Below are 19,790 nucleotides of genomic sequence, written 5' to 3'. Positions count from 1 at the left end.
CATGGATTTATTTTAAGAGTTAGTTCTTTCTGTGGTATGCCTATGTAAAGACTGTTTAATTTCAAGATCAATCGGAGCAGCTCATATAGGTATGGTATACATGTGTTTACAGGGTGAAAGCATGCATGCATATGAATATCTACTTTTGCAAGTCGGTGATGACTCCTACTCCGGCTATCTGGAAATTCCTAACATTTTAGGACTGTTGAAACATTTATACTATAATTAAATGACTATTTCAGTCATTACACTTTGCCTTTTTAGCTCAATTTCATCCGTCGACTACCAACGTAAGTGTTTCAGTGTCCTCAAAATTTTCTTTTCCGTTTAACTTTATTCCTCGTCCTAGGTGAAATGTCATGCTGTCACTTCAAGAAAAGTTTGAGGACACTGAGACAGCTACGTATAGTTGACAGATGAAATTGAGCTAAAAAAGTATAGTGTAAGGACTGAAACAGTCATTTAATAGTTACAAATGTTTCAACTGTCCTAAAATGTTAGGAATTTCTAGATAGCCGGTGAACGTAGACATTCATATGCACGCGTGCTTTCATTCCCTATAAACTTCTGGGATACGTGGCCACGCGTGCCAGCGACGCCATGTGATCCGCAAGTACAACAACAAAAAGCAAACTGAATGCTGAGATTGAGGAGAGAGAAGGGAAGATAGAAAGGAGAATCGGGTCGTAAACTTATAACCGGTTTAGACACTAGAACTAAGAAAACTTTATGGAAAAAAACAAGTAAGCCATATATTAATAGTAAAAAACTAACTATTGTATATAAGTGGGCTGAGAGATAGGCTACAAAGATTTTTACAACCAGCAACTGGTTGTATTATTATCCTTGCTCTTATGAGATTAGGCCAGCTGCTGGCTTCAATGCGTCGTCTAGTTGCTAGAGTGCTCCGTTTTTAAGAAAAAGATTGCTTCATACTTGGGTGCTTTCCTCGAATCACTTTTTGTACCAAATGCCAGGGAACATCACACATCCACCCCCTGATCAATGGGAATCGGCATAGCACTGCAGAGGAAAAGAAAACTGGCTACTTGTTCAAAGAGGACAACAGGGAAAAGAACTGGCACCGAAATCTCCGTACGAAGTGTCAGGCCAAACCGAAGTATTGCATAACTAATTTGATGATCGAATCTTTTATCATCTGAGGAATTACTGATCCACCATTGGCACAAAACAGCGGCCAACACAGAACATTCATTAGGCAGTTTCATTTGGCAAGTATATATTATCTAAATTCTAAAAGCTCATATTCCAGCCTCCCGAATAAAGTACGGAATAGATACTTCACCACTCATCAGTCATCATCAGTACCTCATTCAGTCTATCAAGATAACCTGACGATTACTGTTGCCGTTGATAAAATCTTGAACCTGATCATCACTGTAGCCCGTGCCTGCTTGAGTAATAGTATGTTAAGGATCTTTGGAGTGTAAGTTATAAAAATCTATAGCCAGAAATGGGAACAAAAAATTCTGCATCTTCAGAATGAATATTCTTCAATTCAGAACTGGGTGGACAAGTATTTTATTCTCTATGAAATTTTTATAGCAGGAAAAGCTGAAACTCTGATACAATACAAAATTTCAGATGGGGCTGTTATATACTTAAAATATATGATCAAATTCATCTTATTATTGCAATAAATCAGGACCAATGCATCGTAGCATACCAAATTACTAGTGCTATTGTACAATGCAATGAACTAACGGTTTTGATGAAGATGGAGTTCATCAATTAATTCTTTGGGCCTTTTTTGAAAGAAATGTTTCGGCCTTTTCTTTTAGCTCATTAATGGTTTTGGTAGATGATGCTCCATCAGGTAAACTTCTAGGCCTTTTTGTTCCATCTTCTGCCCAAAAGCTGAAACAAACAACCTACCTCTAGTAATCCATAATTTGATCTTGTATTATACACACCATCCACATAAATGAACTGTCCAGAATCAGCTTTTTCCAGAACATAATCACACTTACAGATGGTTTAGAGACAAATATCTACATGATCACACAATTGCCACATAACAAATTGAAAAGGATAGGAGAAATAAAAGCACACCTTCAGAGTAGGGTTTGATATCCACAATTAGCAATGTTAGCAATCTTGTCCCAATCTTCACCATCCGTTTCATGACGTTTCAAAAAATTCGGGCCACAGCCCCGGATTGTCAGCTTGCTAAGTGAGGCAGGCAGTTGAGGGAGTGACTGAATCTGAGGGGCACTTTCTATGCACAAACTCTGTAACAGCTCAAGCTTTTCTATCTCATTTGGCAGTGAGCAAAGAGACTGGACAACTCCTATTTGAATGGAACATAAGGAAGCAGCATTCTGGAGCAACCACTCCCCAGGCAGTGACTCCATTTCATAATCATCACCAATTTGAAGCTCCTTGGTGTGTCTGAGGCTCCTTAGTGGCTCCACTGATAATAGAGCTTGACAGTCGATTATGAGCTTCTGTAGCTTAAAGGAGCAGCCATCCTGTGGCAACTGTGAATAACTCAGCTTATTACAGCATTACGATTGATAGCACTCTTAGGGAGGCAACGGATCCAAGCCCACCCAAGGATAACAAGTTTTTGCATCTAGCTAGTGATATATCATTGACATTGTTCAGAGTCCCAAACACTTCAACTGATGGAAGTTTCTCTATATTAGTGCAGTTGAACAATGTTAGCCTTCTGAGAGCAGTAAGGTTCTGCAATGACATGAGAGTTGATGCTTCAATATCACCGCAAGGGTTCAAATCCAAGTTCTTGAGTGACGCAGGCAGCAGACTGTCTTTGGTCTTCACATCCCTTAGTATTGGACATGCAACTATCTCAAGGGAATTAAGGTGATTTAATACTGTGAAACCTGTCTTTGGCAGATGACGTAGCCTTTCACAATGCCTTACAACCAATCTTGTAAGAGACTGAAGTTGTTCCTGCTGATCTAAAAGACCTTCATCCAGAGAAGTCAAACGTGCACAACTTTCTATGTGCAAAAAAGTAAGCTGAGATTTTACTGATGCTGAATCCCTGGCAAGAGTATATCTCTGCTGTATTCTTGGCAGAAATGCAAGCTGAACATGCTTTATAACTAGTAGCTCAAGGGAACATGGTATAGCAGGAAGTTCCCTCAGCTTTGGGCACCATCGAATTATGAGAGTACTGAGAAATGGAGGCAGCCAAGCATTATCTGACTCGACAGCCTCAAGATGCAGCTCGGGCAATGTACCTATGTATTCTAACTGAAAAAGGTTGTCCAAAATCAAATACTTAAGTGAATTAAGCTCTCGAAGAGAGGGCAGGCTCTTCCAGTTCATGCAGTATTCAAGCTCAAGTGACACCAAGTGTATGAGCAACGAGTTCTCAATCCAAAATGGAAGTTTGACTCCGTTGTAACCATGAATGTGTAACTGCTGAATTTCTTCGTTTGGTTCAAGATCATCAATAATCTGATCATCTCGATTCACTGGTTCCTTCAAGTGCTTGTTCCACACCAGTGACAAATACTGCATCTGATGTTTGTCCTTCAATTTGATCTCCAAAGCTTCTTTACAACTCGAGACATTTTGAAGATTTCTTAGGCTGAGTTGGCACAAGCTTTTTAAACTCCCCAATGAACTCAATCTCTGACCATCCTTTTCCACTACTTCGAAACCATGTAACTCCTGAAGTGAGGTCAACCTCCCAATTTGATGGATATAAGATGACACATTGTCAGGAATATGCAGACAGCGCAAAAAACGTAAGTTATGTATAGCAGTGCAGTTTGCCTCTTTTCCTGTGAAGTACTCAAGCTTGAACACTTGCAAGTGATACAATCCAAAGAGTTTGTGAAGATGAGACTCGTCACATGAAAATAAAAAGAGATAACGGAGATGAATTAAACTGGGAACACTATCAAGTGCATGAAATAGTGATGGAACACCCAAGTACAGTAGACGCAAGTGTCTAGAACTCTTCAGGAACTTCCCAAGGAAAATTTCAGCCTCTTTGTCAATAGCAAACTCAGATTGTATGATAAGAGTCCGCAAATATAGAGGATTTCCGTCATAACGAGAAGAAAATATCTCTTGATGATTGCACATCGCCACTAAATTGCTGAAATGTGCAATAGACAGGTGTCGTGTTTTATAGCTGATGTTATGCAAATTACCACTATCCACTCTTACACATTCACCTTGAGAGACGAGTTCTGCCAAATCATGCATTAAATTATGCAAAATGTAATATTCTTTCTGATCTCCGCTAGAAGGTTCTGTTTCTAACATACGGATAAAGAATGATTTTCTCACTAATGCATCAAAGTATTCTTCCCCCACAACCTCTGAGCTCAATAAGTCAGCATGTTTTGTTTTGTGTAGGCCAATATTCTTTTGCTTCAATGAGCTAAAAGGTATCAATCTAGAAGCAGCCCACATTTTTGACAGTTCTACCTTGCTAACCTTGTATCCTTTAGGAAATAAACTACAATATCTAAAACAAGCTTGCAGTTCTGCAGACAGACAATCATAACTCAATCTCAGAGATCTAACAATGATGTCCTTCTCTGTAATGTGCTGCCAGCCTATATGCGATACTGTAATCCAATCATGGGTCTCCATATCACTACAGGAAACAGGTCCTTTGCCTACAGCCGAAAGCAGTCGGCAAAGGCAGTTTTCCTGTCGGCAAAGGCTTTGCCGACCGTTTCTCCACGTGGCTGTCGGCAAAGATCTGTCGGCAAAGAATTAGTCGGCAATGACTTCTTTGCCGACAGCCACGTGTCAAGCTGTCGGCAAAGCCTTTGCCGACAGCCAGCTGTACAGTCGGCAAACGCTGACGGCGCCGTCACCCTGACCGAGGCTTTGCCGACAGCCCTGACCTACGGCTGTCGGCAAAGACTTTGCCGACCGCTGCACAGTGGCTGTCGGCAAAGCCTTTGCCGACAGCCGTCGGTCAGGGCTGTCGGCAAAGCTTTGGTCATTTTGCCGACTGCCCTGTAATCCTGTCGGCAAAGCTGGAATCCGTGGTCAGGGAAACCCAGCTTTGCCGACTGTTTCCTGTCGGCAAAGCTGGGAACCAATTTTTTTTTTCAATTTTTTTTCCTCATTTCAGTTGCATTTTAACCACATTTAAGCCACATATTGCATACACATCACATTTGAACACAGTAATTCACAATAATATCACCGAAACAGCGCATTTAACAATAAAATTCAGTTTTCACATGAATCCATACATAAAGGTCCCGAAATACAACGATACATGTCCAAAACGAATCCATACAAGTCCAACATGCACATAACATGTCCAATGTGCCACACGTTCATCGATGAAGGTCCAAAAGCGAGAAGCAAAGATACCTAGCTCTGTGCGTCGTCCCCAGGGGTCCCAGAGCCACCACCGTGCTCATACAGACGCCAACCCGACTGCGAAGACGTACCGTAGTTCCACCTGTTCTGCGGCGCTGTGACGCTTGCCGGCCCGGAGTGCCCCTGCTGCGTCGGGAAAGGCGGCCACGAGGAGTACCCCTGCGACGGTGGAGGGTACATGTACGGCTGCGTGGGGTAGGTCGGGTAAGCTTGGTAGGGTGGAGAAGGACCCAGTGGAGGGCTAGCACCTGGAGTCGGGTTCGAACCTGCCGACTGTGCCTGCACAAAAGCCAATTGATGTAATTAGTACCTGCATGATGGGCGTACCAGCTAAAGCAACAGACAAATATACTCACTGGAAAAGGTACAGGAGCAGGAGCAGGAGCAGACAGTGGAACTTCTGGTGGAGCGAAGAGCGAGGCAGGAGGCTCGTCCGTTCCCGGCATCTGGGACCGGAAGTAGCCGGTCAGGTCTGTCAGCTGGCGCTGGTAGTGCTGCGAAAGTGCCAGCATCTGCTGCTGATGTAGTGCCTCCTGCTGCTGACGTAGTGCCTCCTGCCTCGCTTCCTGGGCCTCTTGGTAGGCCTGCATTTGTGCGATCTGCTCCTGCAATATTACACCCACAAATGTTAAGGCAAGGTAGATCATGTGTGAAACGAGTGAACAACAAATGAAACGCCAACCCGACTGCATCCGTTCCAGGCGTACGAACTCCACTGCACGTGGTTTTTAGGTTGGGGCGACTCTCCTCGTAGCTTCTTGTGCGAAAGCGATAGCCATTCACATCATAAACGTTGAATGACTTCACCTTACGGGAGAAGCCACCACCCACCTGTTTCAAATCATCACTCATTTCCGGATCCGTCTGGGCCTGCAAGGTTAGGACAGGTATAGATCGTTACATTACTCGCTCCTAGGAGCAAAGTGCAATCTCAAACTCGCCACGAGGTTACTTGGATGATACCTTTCTACAGAACCAGGAAATGAAATCGGGCTCGCCATGTCTAAGAATATGGTCTTCTTCTTGCTCGGTAGGAGCCGTATTGCCTCTCCAGTGACTGTTAATATATTCCCTAAAAAAACAAGACACACAAGGGGGTTTGATCAATAGGTGCAGGATAGTGACGACGTATATAACAAGATGACTGAGAACTTACTTCTGATAAGGAATGCACTCATCAAGGTTCAACAACAAGTAGATCATGATACTGTGCCACTCATCATGGGTCAATGTCTTGTTGGTACCTGCGCCACCTCTTCCGAGATCCCCTTTGAAAAGGCTGAGGTTCGATGAGTTCTCGTCGGCGTTGTAACGAGGGGTTGGATTGTGCCGGCTGGGAAGTTTCTCAGTATAGTACGCCCGTGTGAACGTGGCCACCTCCTCCAGCACGAATGCCTCCGCCACGGAAGCCTCAATTTTGGCTTTATTTCTACACATTTTCCGAAGAAGCTTTAGACACCTCTCGATTGGATAGCACCAACGGCACTGCACGGGCCCCCCCAGCCGAGCCTCGCGAGGTAGGTGCAAAATCAGATGCTGCATCGATAGGAAGAAGCCGGGTGGAAATATCATCTCCAACTTGCATAGCAATAGAGGTGCAGCCTTCTCTAGTTCAAGACAGACATCCCGAGATAGCTGCTTGGCACAAAGCTGGCGGAAGAAAAAGCTCAACTCTGCCAGGACGCGCCACACTGGCTCGGGGACGTATCCCCGGGTCATTGCAGGAAGGAGCCGCTCAATCCATACGTGGAAGTCATGACTCTTCATCCCTAAGAGTTGGGCAAGGGAACTTCCCGTGAACACACCACGCGCTAAATAAGCCATACGCCAAGAAGTCATGCATTGAATACTGGTACCAGACATGCATAGTGAAGTTCCTCTTTGTAGCTCGGTCATACGTCAGCACCCCCTTTTCCCAAGCATGTTTCAATTCATCCCACACTGGCTCCATCAGGACACCCATATTGTTGCCCGGGTGTCCAGGTATTATCAGCGTCAAGAACACGTGCCTAGGTTCAAACATGACGCCGGGGGGAAGATTGAGGGGGATCACGAACACGGGCCAACAAGTGTACGGGGCCGCCATCATTCCAAACGGGTTGAACCCATCTGTTGCTAGTGCTACGCGTACATTCCGAGCTTCTAGAGCCTTCCCAGGATTCATGTTATCGAAGTGTCTCCATGCATCACCATCGGCTGGGTGCACCATCTTGTCAGTGTATCTTTTGCCATTCTTGTGCCACGTCATCTGTTTCGCGGTCTCCTCTGTCATGTACATCCGTTGTAGCCTAGGTATGAAAGGAAGGTGTCGTATGACCATCTCGGGTATCTTAGACTGATTTTTGTTGCCATCTTTGCCTTCTACCTCCACATACCTAGAGGCTTTGCACTTTGGACAGTGTGTTGCTTTCTCGTGGTCTCCCCTGAACAGTACGCACCCCTTCGGACAAGCTTGGATCCCCTCGTACGGCATCTTCAGTGCACGAAGGAGCCTCTGTGACTCGTACGTGTTCTTCGGCAGGATGTGATCCTTCGGAAGCAGTGTGCCAACAACTGTCAACACGAGATCGAAACCGTCTCGACTAATGCCCAGTTGTGATTTCAACGCTATTAGGCGTGAAATGGCATCCAGTTGCGTAACCGTTGTCTTCTCGTGGAGAGGCTTCTGTGCCGACTCCAGCATGGTGTAGAACGCCTTTGCGGTTTCCTCTGGATCATCCTCTACCTCCACTCCTTCGGCAAATCGTCCTTCGTGATAGTCTGCCATCATGTCTGCCATCCCGGCATCTGCATCACACTCCTCGAGGAGGGATCTCACCACCTCCTCCCTAATACGATCGCGTTCACCATGGTAGATCCAGCGGGTATAGTTTGGAACGAACCCGTTCTTGTAAAGATCTTTCCACACCTGGCTCTTTTGTTTCTTTTTCTTGTTCTTGCACTTGCTGCACGGACACCGCATCCGACATGACCCTCTAGCAGCTGCGCCAAAAGCAAGCTCTAGGAAAGCATTGACACCCCTCACCCAGTCACCGCTCTTACTTGCAAAGCCCGTGTACATCCACTGACGGTCAGCCATCCTCTGTCATGCGCCAATGTAAGCGAGAAATAAAACCAGCATTTGCATCTACAAAGCGTTCCTGCCATCTAATAGGTGAAGGATAGGTCCTAATCCCACCCGAGGATGCGTAGATAAGGTTAGGTTCCATGTTCTGCTCCCGTCCGAGTCAAAATTTCGGCAGCACCTCCCCGTTGTTCTCCAGATACACGTCCTTTTCGGAGAGTGTGTATCCGAAGAACAACGGGGAGGTGGTGCCGAAACTCCGACTCGGACAGGAGCGGAACATGGAACCTAACCTTATCTACGCATCCTCGGGCTGTCCAAAAAACGTGGACAATCCGAAACAGATACCGTCGCAGATATGCAGTGATCCGCATACCTCGAACCATATCTGTTTCGAACGGGAGACGCCTAACTGGGGTACACGATCGATCTACGGCAATGATACGAGAGAGAGTATGTGTATACCTAGGGTGGCGAAGGAGTCAGGCTAGCGGGGCAGTGGCGAGTCGCTGCAGTGGCGAGGCGACGCGGTGCAGGCAGTCCAACTACGCCCAAGCAGTGGAAGGTCGTCGAGGTCCCTCTGAAGAGCTCTTCTCCTGCATAAAAGACCTTAGGTTAGACTTCATTGAAAAATTTCGGCAGCACTTCCCCTGCACAGGGAGGTTTTCTAAACCTGCAAAAAAACAACGCCACGAAGGCCGACATCCATATAGCGGCACGAAGGCCGACATCCATATAGCGGCACGAAGGCCGACATTCATATTCAGGCACGAAGGCCGACATTCTCAACATTATACCTTCGATGACGGCGAAACGTCCTCGCGGAACGTCCTGCTGGCTGGCTGCAGCCTCTCTCGGCCAGCTGTGGCCTGCTGCAGCCTGCTACGGCTGGCTGTGGCCGGCTGCGGCTGGCTGCGGCTGGCCGGAGGTGGCTGTCGGTGGCCAGCAGGTGGCTGCAGCTGGCCGGAGCGCACTGCAGGCGGCCGGGGCTGGTCGGAAGAGCCGACGGCGTTCCTGCACGGTGTAGACCTACCCGAGCGGAGCCGAGGGTGGAGAGGGCAGGGTAGGGTGGGAATGGAGTGGCCGGCGCGACCGGTGGGCGCGCGTGGGGGAGCTGCCTGGCGGGCAGGGGGCAAGGGAGCAGGGGCTGGCGAGCAGGGAGCTGGCGGGCAGGGGGATGGCGGCAAGGGAGCAGGGGGCACCTGGAGTGGCCTGCTGGCCCCCGGGGTGGCCGGCTGGCGGCCGGGCCAGTCGGGATCTGGCCGGGGCGGTGGGGGACGCGGCCGTGGAGGGAGGGGCGCGGGTGCGCGAGCGGCACGGCCGGGGAGGGGCCGGCCGCGGGGGCGCGGCCGGGGAGGGGCGGCCGGCGGGGCGCGGCAGGGAGGGGCGGCCGGGGAGGGCCACGGCCGGCAGGGTCGGCCGCGGGCGCGGTCGGGGAGGGGGCCGGGGAGGGGCGCGGCCGGGAGGGCCGCGGGGCGAGGCGGCGCGGCTCCGCGCGCGCCTGGCGGAGCGGCGGCCGCGGGTGGCCGTGGGTCGGGGCGCGGCGGCCGGCAGGCGGCCACGGGTGGCACGGGTGGGGCGGGCGGTGGCGGCCACGGGTGGGAGGGGCGGGCGTAGGGCGAGGCGGCGAGGCTCCGCGCGCGCGCTTGGCGGAGCGGCGGCCGCGGTCGGCCGTGGGTCGGGGCGGGGCGGGCGGCGGCGGCCACGGGTGGCGGGGCCGGGCGGGCGGTTCAGGGCGGGGTGGGGCGGCCGGGCAGGCGGCGGGTGCGCGGAGGAGGTGGCCGGAGCGGCGTGGGGCAGGGCGAGGCGGGCAGGGCAGCGCAGCGGGGCGGCACGGGCGGGCGGCGCTGCGTGGTGCGGCGCGGGCGAGGGATTGGGAGGAAGAGGAGGGGATAAGGCGCTGGTGGGCCGACTTGGGCTTTTTAGGGTTGGCTCTTTGCCGATAGCAGGACAGGGCGGCAGTCGGCAAAGGCAGCTCTTTGCCGACTGCTAGGTCGGCAAGCAGTCGGCAAAGTCTTCTTTGCCGACGGCCGCCACAAGCAGTCGGCAAAGTTTTCTTTTTTTGGTTGTTTTCCTATCTAATATTTTTTGTACGTTCTTCCAACATTAAATACGTCACAAATTCAAAAGTTGGAGAATTTTTTAGTTTTTTTATATATTTCGTGAATTTATTTCATTTTCATGAATTTTTTCGCGTAATTCAATTTTGAATTGTAGGTGCATGAAAAAACGAAACATGGGCATTCGAAAAATGATATTCATGTTGGACAATGTATTTTGAGGCTGTGTGCATAAACTCACCGAAAAGTTTGAAGTCCTTGCCCACAAAATAAGAACATCTCGACGCGGTACAAGTGCTTTTAAATTATATAAAATCCAAACAACGTCGAAAAATCACGAAACTTGTGGACGTGTCGTGTTATCGCATGTGGAGGCTACGATAAAAATTTGAGAAAATTTGGAGCAAGTTTGAGCTGGTGAGTGTTCAAATCCCATAACGCAACTGGATGTGTCCTCTTATCACATGTGGAGATCTCTGGGTTTGAACACTCACCGGCGCAAACTTGCTCCAAACTTTCTCAAATTTTTATCGTAGCCTTCTAATGCGATAACACGACACATCCACAAGTTTTGTGATTTTTCGACGTCGTTTGGATTTTATATAATTTAAAAACATTTCTACCGCGTCGGGATGTGCTTATTCTGTGAGCAAGGACTTCAAGTTTTTCGGTGAGTTTATGCACACAGCCTCAAAATATGCTCTCTAACATGAATATCATCTTTCGAATCACTAAGTTTCGTTATTTCATGCACCTGCAGTTCAAATTTGAATTACGCGGGAAAATTCATGAAAATGAAATAAATTCACGAAATATAGCGAAAACTTTCAAAAATCCTCCAAATTTCAACATAGACTTGTAAACAATATAGTAAGGTCACACAAAAAGTCTTAATTCAAAATTCAAAAAAAAAATAAAAATTTTGCCGACAGCATGTCCTGGCTGTCGGCAAAGGGCTGCCTTTGCCGACAGCCTGACGGTTGGGCTGTCGGCAAAGCCGACGGCGTCTGTCACCGTTACCCCAGGACGCGATTTGCCGACTGAGGTTCTTTGCCGACCGGCTGGCTGTCGGCAAAGCGACTTCTTTGCCGACCGCAGTCTATCGGCAGTCGGCAAAGCCGGCTATGCCGACTGCCTTTGGTGGCTGTCGGCAAAGAGGGTCTTTGCCGACAGGGATATTCCATCCTGTCGGCAAAGCCCAGGGCTGTCGGCAAAGCCCCGTTTTCCTGTAGTGTATGTGCCCCCAACCATGAAGCAACAAAAATGATTACTAGAGGGCATCCACCAATCTTTTTCAATATCTGTTCAGCTATCAGCATAAGATTACTAAAATATTCAGAATCAATCTGAGATGGCAGTCGGCTTTTTAGGAGCATGAGACTGTCATCTTCATCCAAGTCATCCAGTTTCAGATATTGAACTTGAGTTCCCATAGCAGCAGCTGCCATATCCACGACTGATTGCATCCGGGTTGTCAGCAGGATCCAGCTTCCTTTCTTGCAGACCGTTAGAGGAGCCAATAAAGTTTGCCACTTTTCAAGACTAATATCTTCCCAGACATCATCTAGAATTAGCAAAACCTTCCTATATCTGAGAGTTTCAGTAAGAGAACTCTGCAGAAGGTTAATACCAGAGTATGCAGGTGGTCTACCGGTAATTGATTCCAGTATAACTCTTGTGATTTCTTCTGTATTAAAATCAGCAGACACGGTCACCCACACCACAGCGTGAAAGTTTTTGGACACTCTTGGGTCTCGACTTATGATATTAGCAAGTGTTGTTTTCCCCATTCCAGCCATCCCTACCACTGCATAAACAGAAACAGGGTTGTCTTCAGCTATATCCTCCGTCAACGACTGCACTATTTTTTCTTTTGCCCCGTCCCGACCAAAAGAACCACCTCCAGTTGCTTGCCAACTGGGGTATAGCTCATTGACGGCAGGAGCATCATAAATACCTCTTAACAGACTTCCTAGGAACTGAAGTCGGTATTCCTGAAGCTGTAGTAACATCTCCCTCAGCTTTTTCAGGCTACTCGACGGAATACCAAACCGTGCAATCTTGTTGACAAACTTTCTTTTGACGAACATGGAGATGTGATTACCAACCTCTTGCTCCAACCTGTGGTAGTAGATTTCGTCGATGGCGTCTTCCATCCAATCAGTATCGTCCCTTAACAACCAGATTTCCTTACTAGCTGCCACATACAAGCCATATGTGAAAGGGAGGTCCCCCTTGATAAGCCGACGCTCAGTTCGTTCGAGATCTGCTTGGATGTTTCGGAGTCCCCCCAACAGCATCTGCCGTTGAGCATCCGTGACAGCACCCAAGCCATAGGCTTGGTCCGCCAACGAGATTGCAGATGCCGCCGCCATTTTCCCTACAGAGATAGGCGATTCTACTCCCTCCATTTGTTGGTGGATCTGGAGAGGGACTCCCTTGTTCACAGTAGGGGAGAAGGGGGAAAAGAGAAGTCAATGGAAGGAGGGCTTGCAGGTCTGCAGCTGCAAGGGATGAGCGATGGAGTGGAGGACCTTCGCTGCACGGGTAGCGATGTTAGACTAGACCAGTTGCAGAAAACACCCTCCATTAGTCAATTATAGTTCGGCACTACGAATGTTAACCTGAACTGAGATCTGAAGGTGACTTATAAGGAACGTCCCAAAGACGGTCTCCAACCCCGAGACGCAGCCCAAAATACATCTCTAACAGTGCTTTGCCTATTCGAAAACACCTTCCAACAGCTGATCCAAAACCGTGACCCATTTTGTCTATCGGAGCAAACGATACGCAAAAAAGCATGGCCCCTCTCCTCGCTACGCAAATCGTCTGCGCACGCCTCCGCACCGCCGAGGTGGCCCGCTCGCCCGCGCACGCCTCCGCACCGCCGAGGTGGCCCGCTCGCCACCGCGTCGGAGAAAGCCCAGGCGCCGGCGCCCTCCTCCTCCTCCCCCCTTCCTCCTCCTCCCTCTCCCCTCCCAGGCTTGACCCCGCGACTCACCCGCGCGAGGGCGCGCGCGCGCGTGCGCGTGCGCGGCAAGGCCGCCGCCGCCGCCCGCGTCGAGCACCGCGCGGGCTCTGCTTTATGCCGCCGCGGCCACCCTGCGCCCGGGCTCGGCCGGATCTGAGGCCCCACGACGCCTAGCCCCTTCCTGCCCGCCCGGTGCTAAGGAGGCTCCGCGGGGTCCACCTTCGCTGCCGCTGAGCACCATGAGCGGCCACAACACTGGGCACCGGGCACCATGAGCACCATGAGCGGCCACAGCAAGAGAGAGGGAGAGGGGGAAAGCCCGCGCTGCGCCACCGCCGCCGCGGAGCGCCACCTCGCCGGAGGACGGCCAGCGGAGAGGGGGAAGAGAGAGAGGCGGCTCGCCACGCCGAGCCGGGCTGGCCCGCCGCTGGGGCCCATGGCCAGGCGCAGTGCAGGGAGGCCGCCGCGTTCGGCACTCGCCGCAGCGCCGCCACCTCGGGAGAGAGAGGGAGAGGGAGAGAGGAAGGGGAGGCGACGGGAGCTTCGTTTGCGTCGGCTGTTGGAAAAGGAGATTTTTTGCGTCCGCGACCCTTCGCTGTGCACTACTCAAATCATGATATGCCTCTCGTTTTTAGGTCCGGCCTGTTGGAGATAGTCTAACCCCGACCCCGCCTCTGAATCCCTCCCCGCAGCTCTGGCACCGGCGCCCCACCCCCTCCCCCTCCCATCCCCTCCCTGTATCCCCTCCCTCCTCCCCTCCTCGCCCGCGCGTGGGGGCACCGTGCTCGCGGCTCCGCTGCCCATAGCGGACCCCTTCGCCAGCCCTCAACCCCCAGAGCCGGGAGCCGCCGTCGCGGCCGCCCTACCGTCCGCCGAGGTCAGATCTGGCAGCCTACGAGCCCCCCTCCCATCCCCTCCCTGCATCCCCTCCCTCCTCCCCTCCTCACCCGTGCATGGGGGCGCCGTGCTCGTGGCTCCGCTGCTCGTAGCGGACCCCTTCGCCAGCCCTCAACCGCCGGAGCCAGGAGCCGCCGTCGCGGCCGCCCTGCCATCCGCCGAGGTCAGATCTGGCAGCATGTGAGCCCCCACTGCCCATCCGGTGCTCTAGCCCACGGCCTCCATCGGCGATGTGGAGCGCACGACGCAGTCTACGCAGCTGTCCAAGCCCTCCTCCAGCGTGTCGCCGCCCGAGTCCTCCTCCAGTGCGCCGACGCCCTATCCACCGCGGGGCCAACTCCTGCAGCAGAGGCGACCACCAGCTCAGGGCCTGGGCGCCCCACCAGCCAGATGGCGTAGTGAGCGCTACCGACGACGACTACGACCACTCCACGCCGCTATCTGGTCCCAAGTCCGCACCTTTTAGGCCTACCGTGGCGACGCCGGACACCCGAAGCCCTTCCACCCTCTCATCAGCGAGGCTCCGTTTTACCTAGGTGGCGCCCCGGGAGGACGCACAAAGCATTGTCGGTGGGCAGATGAGGATGAAGACGATGACGGCAAGGACTCCGATAACGACCCCTAGCAACCTACCTGGATGCTGCTCGTCGGCCGGCCAAGCCGGTAGTTGCTTCCTCGCCGCGCGGCCAAAATCGTTTGGCCATGGTTTCTGGGCCGTGGTAGAATGGGCGCCGGACTAGAAGGGCCTAGACGAAGATGGAGGAAGTGCAGCTGGCCATGCCCCTAGTTGGTACATGGCCTGCCTGCTCGACCTGTGGATGGCCGCGTCCCCGCCCGCCAACGCCTCGGTCATCGCGGGTGGGTTTCCGCCCCCAACGCCGATGGTTGGCGGGAGATCCTCCACCTGTAGGAGGTGCGATCGGTGGCTGCCTCGGCTGAGAAGCAGCTTCCATAGACCCAGAAGATCCCCACGGAGCTTCACGGCATATGTTTCAACTATCTTTCCTACTCATATCAAGTAGCGACTTGTCGGTTGCTAGGGCGTTGTTTGCGCTGCCATGAGTTTTGCCACCTCGCCAAGGAATGCAAGCGGTCCAGGCATACTGCGACGTCGATGAAGAAGGGTGATGACCGGTCATGCCACTCTGCCCATGGCGGCAACCATGGGCCCCCAGCATGCTCCGCACGGCAGCTCCAATGGGGCCGTGCAGGGTGCCACGGAGGGCACCGGTGGAACTCGACGAGGACAATGGCGGCACCGAATTCAGTCGATGGTGAACATCAGCTTGGGCGCACCTGCCGGCTGCACCGACAACGTTGCTACAACTACTGCTGGAACACTCTGCTTCCCTAAGCCAGGTCCACTGGTGTTGGAGCGGTGCGCGAATACGGGGACTCCTGCGTGGGTCGACCCTATGCTGGAGGAGCTCATCGCCTCGCATGTCGCTAGTCACCCAGCAGGAGTGCCAGCGCCTGGGGTGTCCACCGGTGTCGACGATGGCCTATCAAGATGCGAACGCATCTCGAGTGGACACGCACTCTCCGGCAAATGATGCCCACTACACGATGGTCTCTCCTACGATGTTGCCAGTGCACAGGCCGCCACAAGTCACGCCGCCATAGGGGTGACAGCCCGGCATCATGGATGTGGAGACACGCCCTGACCCAGCGCTGGTCGGGGCAGCCACCCTAGGAGATGCCGCCAGCTGCACTCCATCCCCTCAGACGACCTCCGCCGATAGACGCCTCAAGCACTTCACCGAGGGAGTCACAAAGGCGAGACAACCACCACTCCTAGAGCTGCCCGGAGTTGATACGGCCACATTGGACATACTCCGCCCGTGCTACCCAAGAGGAGCAGGCAGATAGCAACACAGAGCATATCACATATCCCGGCGTCCAAGCAAGGTGAGCACCTTGTCTTGAAGCGTCTGGGACTCACTAGCGGGATGTTATCACCGTCGACGTCGGCCCTGAAGGCGTATGACAAAATCTATGGCGGTGACCCTGGAAATATGCAGGCGCTATGTGAGTTGTTCCCACAGGACGACGACGTGGGTGCGTGCAAGCAGCGCCGCCACCGCTCGGTAGCCCAGGCATAGGCCCCCTAGCCGGCACTGCAAGTCAGGTTGATCAGTATCCAATGCAACATCATAGCTTTCAGTACACTACGGAGGGTCGAGCGTCCATGTACTACTCTTCTGACCACCTAGGGCGCCGTTAAGGCGTGTTGTATTAAACTTTTTCTCTACCTTAATACAAAGATGAGCAAACCTTTTGCATGATCGAGAAAAAATAAATGTTAACCTGAATGTACCACCCGTTTGGTATAGTTCTGACGCCAGCCAAAACAGCTTTAGTTATGGCTTCATCGGTGGAGCAGATTCACTTGAAAAGCTAAATTTGTTTTTTACCGTTTGGCAAATCCTCCACCCCAGTTGCGTCAGACCCCTCCTATTAGTTAGCTCCCGTGGTCCGCGCTCCTCGTCGGCGCGCACGTGCGACCTGTCTTCTTCCTTCCTTCCTCCCACGCTGAAACTCCACAGCTGGCCTTCTCAGCCCCATCGTCGGCACCCAAGCGCCGTAGCCCATAACTCCGCCTCGCCCGGCCCCGCGCCACCTCCAGGAGCCCACCTCGCCGCTGAGGGCCGCGCTAAGGATCTGCCTCGCCGCCCATGGTCGTGCCCCCATGCCTAGCCCCTACCGTCGCCGACTTGCCTCTACCATCGCCGATGCCCCTACCGCCGCCAAGCTCCTCCGCGAAAGGGATGGTCGTGAGGACGTGAGGAGGACGGAGATCTACAAGGAGTGGACCCATGGGCATTGACGTCCAACTGGTGATCCGAGGGAGAAGGAGCCGGAGGGAACTACTTCTTTCGTCTCCTTCTACTCCCACATGCTTGTCTCAGCGCGTTTTGAGGAGATTCGATGCCGGAAGTGTTCTGCCTGAACCCGTTTGGTTGCGAGAGCCACAAACAGCTCCTAGAGCTGTCCCGGGAGCTCTACCAAAGGCCCCCCTATTGCAGGGGAACAGATGACACAATTTGTTTGGATTGTTTTAGGAACTGTTTCCGTTTATTGCTGAAGAAATATGCCACGCTTTGCAGTGGCCAGTGGCCATGGACTATAACACCCTAAAAATCATTTTGCCATATAGCAATAATTTTTTTATTTAATTTAATTTTCCATGATTCAGTTAGACCAAATAATAATTCATATAAATATTAAAAATTAAATATAAGGCTTTAGAAACATTTTCGTTACATTCATGCTAGTGCACAATATTTTGTTTGATTGTAGGAATAGTGTTGAGTGGTTTGAATTCAAACTTTGTTTGAATTTGGGCAAGTTTGCAAAATCAGCCTCTCCCTCCATTTCTAGCCCAAAGCTAAAGCCGGCCCAGCCCTTTCCTCTCCCTTCTTTTCTTTTTGCGCACAGCAGGCCTAGCCGAGGCCCAATGGCGCCTCCTTCCCCCAACGCCTGTGTCGCTCCCGCCTTGGGCCCCGCTGCGGCCTAGCTAGCCCGCATCTGTGAGTGGAGCGCATGCAGCCGCCGCCTCGCCTCCCTCTCTCGCTGCAGCCTGGCCCCGCTTGCACTAGTAGAGAACAGACCTTTGATCCAAGGGCTAAACTAGGCTCTAGTCCCGGGAAATATTGCGCCCGGGACTAGAGAGACCTTTAGTCCTGGTTGGTGGCTCCAACCGGGACTAAAGGTCCCTGCCCAATGGCTCCTGCGCCAGGCCATTATGGCAGGGGACCTTTAGTCCCGGTTGGAGCCACCAACCGGGACTAAAGGTCGACCTTTACTCCCGGTTGGTGGCTCCAACCGGGAGTAAAGCTTTTGTCCTGGCTAGTGGCGTGGCCCGGGACTAGAAAGTGACCTTTAGTCCCAGTTGGATCCACCAACCGGGACTAAAGGCCCCCCTATAAATCCTGCTGGCCGTCTTCTTCCTCCCCGAGCCCGCCCGAGAGCTTGAGTTCAAATTTAAGCAGTGTTCTTGCTCTTTCTCCATCCATTCTTCGATTCCTCCGTTGATTTCTTCGATTCCTCCGTCGATTCTTCGGTTCTAAAGGTTACCAACTTCATACTCTCATGTTTCACCATTGTCTTATCTCATTTTGTTCACTATATATATATATATATATATGGTTCTTTATTGTGGTTTTTTTTCATTTGTAAGCAATTTGAGCTCAAAATCACTTTAAGCTTGCATATTTACATGAAGGAAGGTTAAAGTAGCTATTAAAAACTAGTATTCACCGTTCATTTGTAGCATGCATAGCACACTTCATTGTTTAGAGATATAGAGAATTTTAGAGTTTTTTAATTTTATTTGTTTATAAAATGAGAAATTTATAGTGTATTAAAAATGAGTATAGAGAGTAGATGGCAACTGCTTCCGGGTCCTCGGCCTCTCATGGGTTTCCAAAGCGACTTAGGCCGGGCCTCCCACTCATTGCATGCGGTAAGTGTTGTGATGAGACGAAGATTGTGATGGAGTACCGAGTGAAGAAGGAGGGTCCCAACAAGGGTCGCATTTTCTACAAGTGTCCAGATCGCAATGTGAGTTATTTTATCGTATTTAATGACTATGGTTAGTTTATACCTATTTTCATGATGGTTGTGATTAAAGTTCTAATTTTCTATTTTAATTTCAGTGGGATGGCACTGGATGTTCAGGCTTCTACTGGGAGGAAGAGTATGTTGAACTCGTGCAAAAATATCTTGCACAACAGGCAGATATGGCGGCTAATGAGGCAGTGATCCAGCCGAAGAAGCCCAAAGATGTTGAACAAACGGGGGATCTATCTGTTTTAGTTGGGATTGGTCGTGAAATCCTTGTGCTGCTGAAGTGCATTTTAGCTTTAGTGTTTTTAGTGGTAGTTGGGATTGTCTACATTGTAGCGAGGCTTTCTTAAATTTATAGCTTTTGTGGTGGTATGCATGTTGTATAATTAACTAATTATGTTCTAGGTTTTAATACGGTATTTATGTCATGTAATGCAGATGAGTCGGCATTAGATGTACAATGCTGATCGTCGCTCCCAAGAGTTCATGGACGGCGTGCATTCTTTGTTACGTGCGGCCGAGGCAAACAAACATGATGGTTTCATATGCTGCCCATGTGCCGTATGTAAGAATACAATGGAATATGCTAACTCAAAGACTCTTCATTCACACTTGTTCAAGTCGGGTTTCATGCCAAACTATATTTGTTGGACGAAGCACAGAGAAACCGGAGTTGTAATGGAAGAAGGTGAAGAAGAATAATGGGGCGATGATGACATTTTTGCTGAATATGGTGCCTTCAATGATACTGCAATGGGGGAAGCTGAAGAAGAGGTGGGGGCAAAGGAGAAGCCCGCTGAAGAAGAGGTGGGGGCAGAGGAGAAGCCCGCTGAAGAAGAGGTAGGGGCAAAGGAGGAGCCCGCTGACGATCTTGGTC

At 51.1% G+C, this 19,790-nt stretch overlaps 1 protein-coding gene and 1 long non-coding RNA gene across 2 annotated transcripts; both read right to left on the bottom strand.

Moving 5' to 3' along the window:
* Window positions 1-1,108: 1,108 nt before the first annotated feature.
* Window positions 1,109-4,598, bottom strand: LOC136504494 (disease resistance protein RGA2-like). Its single transcript, XM_066499434.1, has 2 exons — window positions 2,074-4,598; window positions 1,109-1,411 (listed from the first exon to the last, which is right to left on the bottom strand). The coding sequence occupies exon 1, from the start codon at window positions 4,417-4,419 to the stop codon at window positions 2,521-2,523; it is 1,899 nt and encodes a 632-aa protein (XP_066355531.1). The 5' UTR covers window positions 4,420-4,598; the 3' UTR covers window positions 1,109-1,411; window positions 2,074-2,520.
* Window positions 4,599-6,099: 1,501 nt separating this feature from the next.
* On the bottom strand, window positions 6,100-6,601 carry LOC136504495 (uncharacterized). The gene is made up of 3 exons (XR_010770894.1): window positions 6,509-6,601; window positions 6,316-6,424; window positions 6,100-6,222 (listed from the first exon to the last, which is right to left on the bottom strand). It is a non-coding gene; the product is annotated as an uncharacterized lncRNA (long non-coding RNA).
* Between the last annotated feature and the right edge of the window lie 13,189 nt (window positions 6,602-19,790).

This window comes from Miscanthus floridulus, chromosome 14, assembly GCF_019320115.1.
Source record: "Miscanthus floridulus cultivar M001 chromosome 14, ASM1932011v1, whole genome shotgun sequence".
Lineage (NCBI taxonomy): Eukaryota > Viridiplantae > Streptophyta > Magnoliopsida > Poales > Poaceae > Miscanthus > Miscanthus floridulus.
Note: the sequence above shows the minus strand (reverse complement) of the source record. Positions and strands in the feature narration are given on the sequence as shown.

What these genes read in the sequence shown, in the direction of transcription:
- LOC136504494 (XM_066499434.1), bottom strand. Translation starts at nt 4,419, where the DNA reads ATGTGGGCTGCTTCTAGATTGATACCTTTTAGCTCATTGAAGCAAAAG.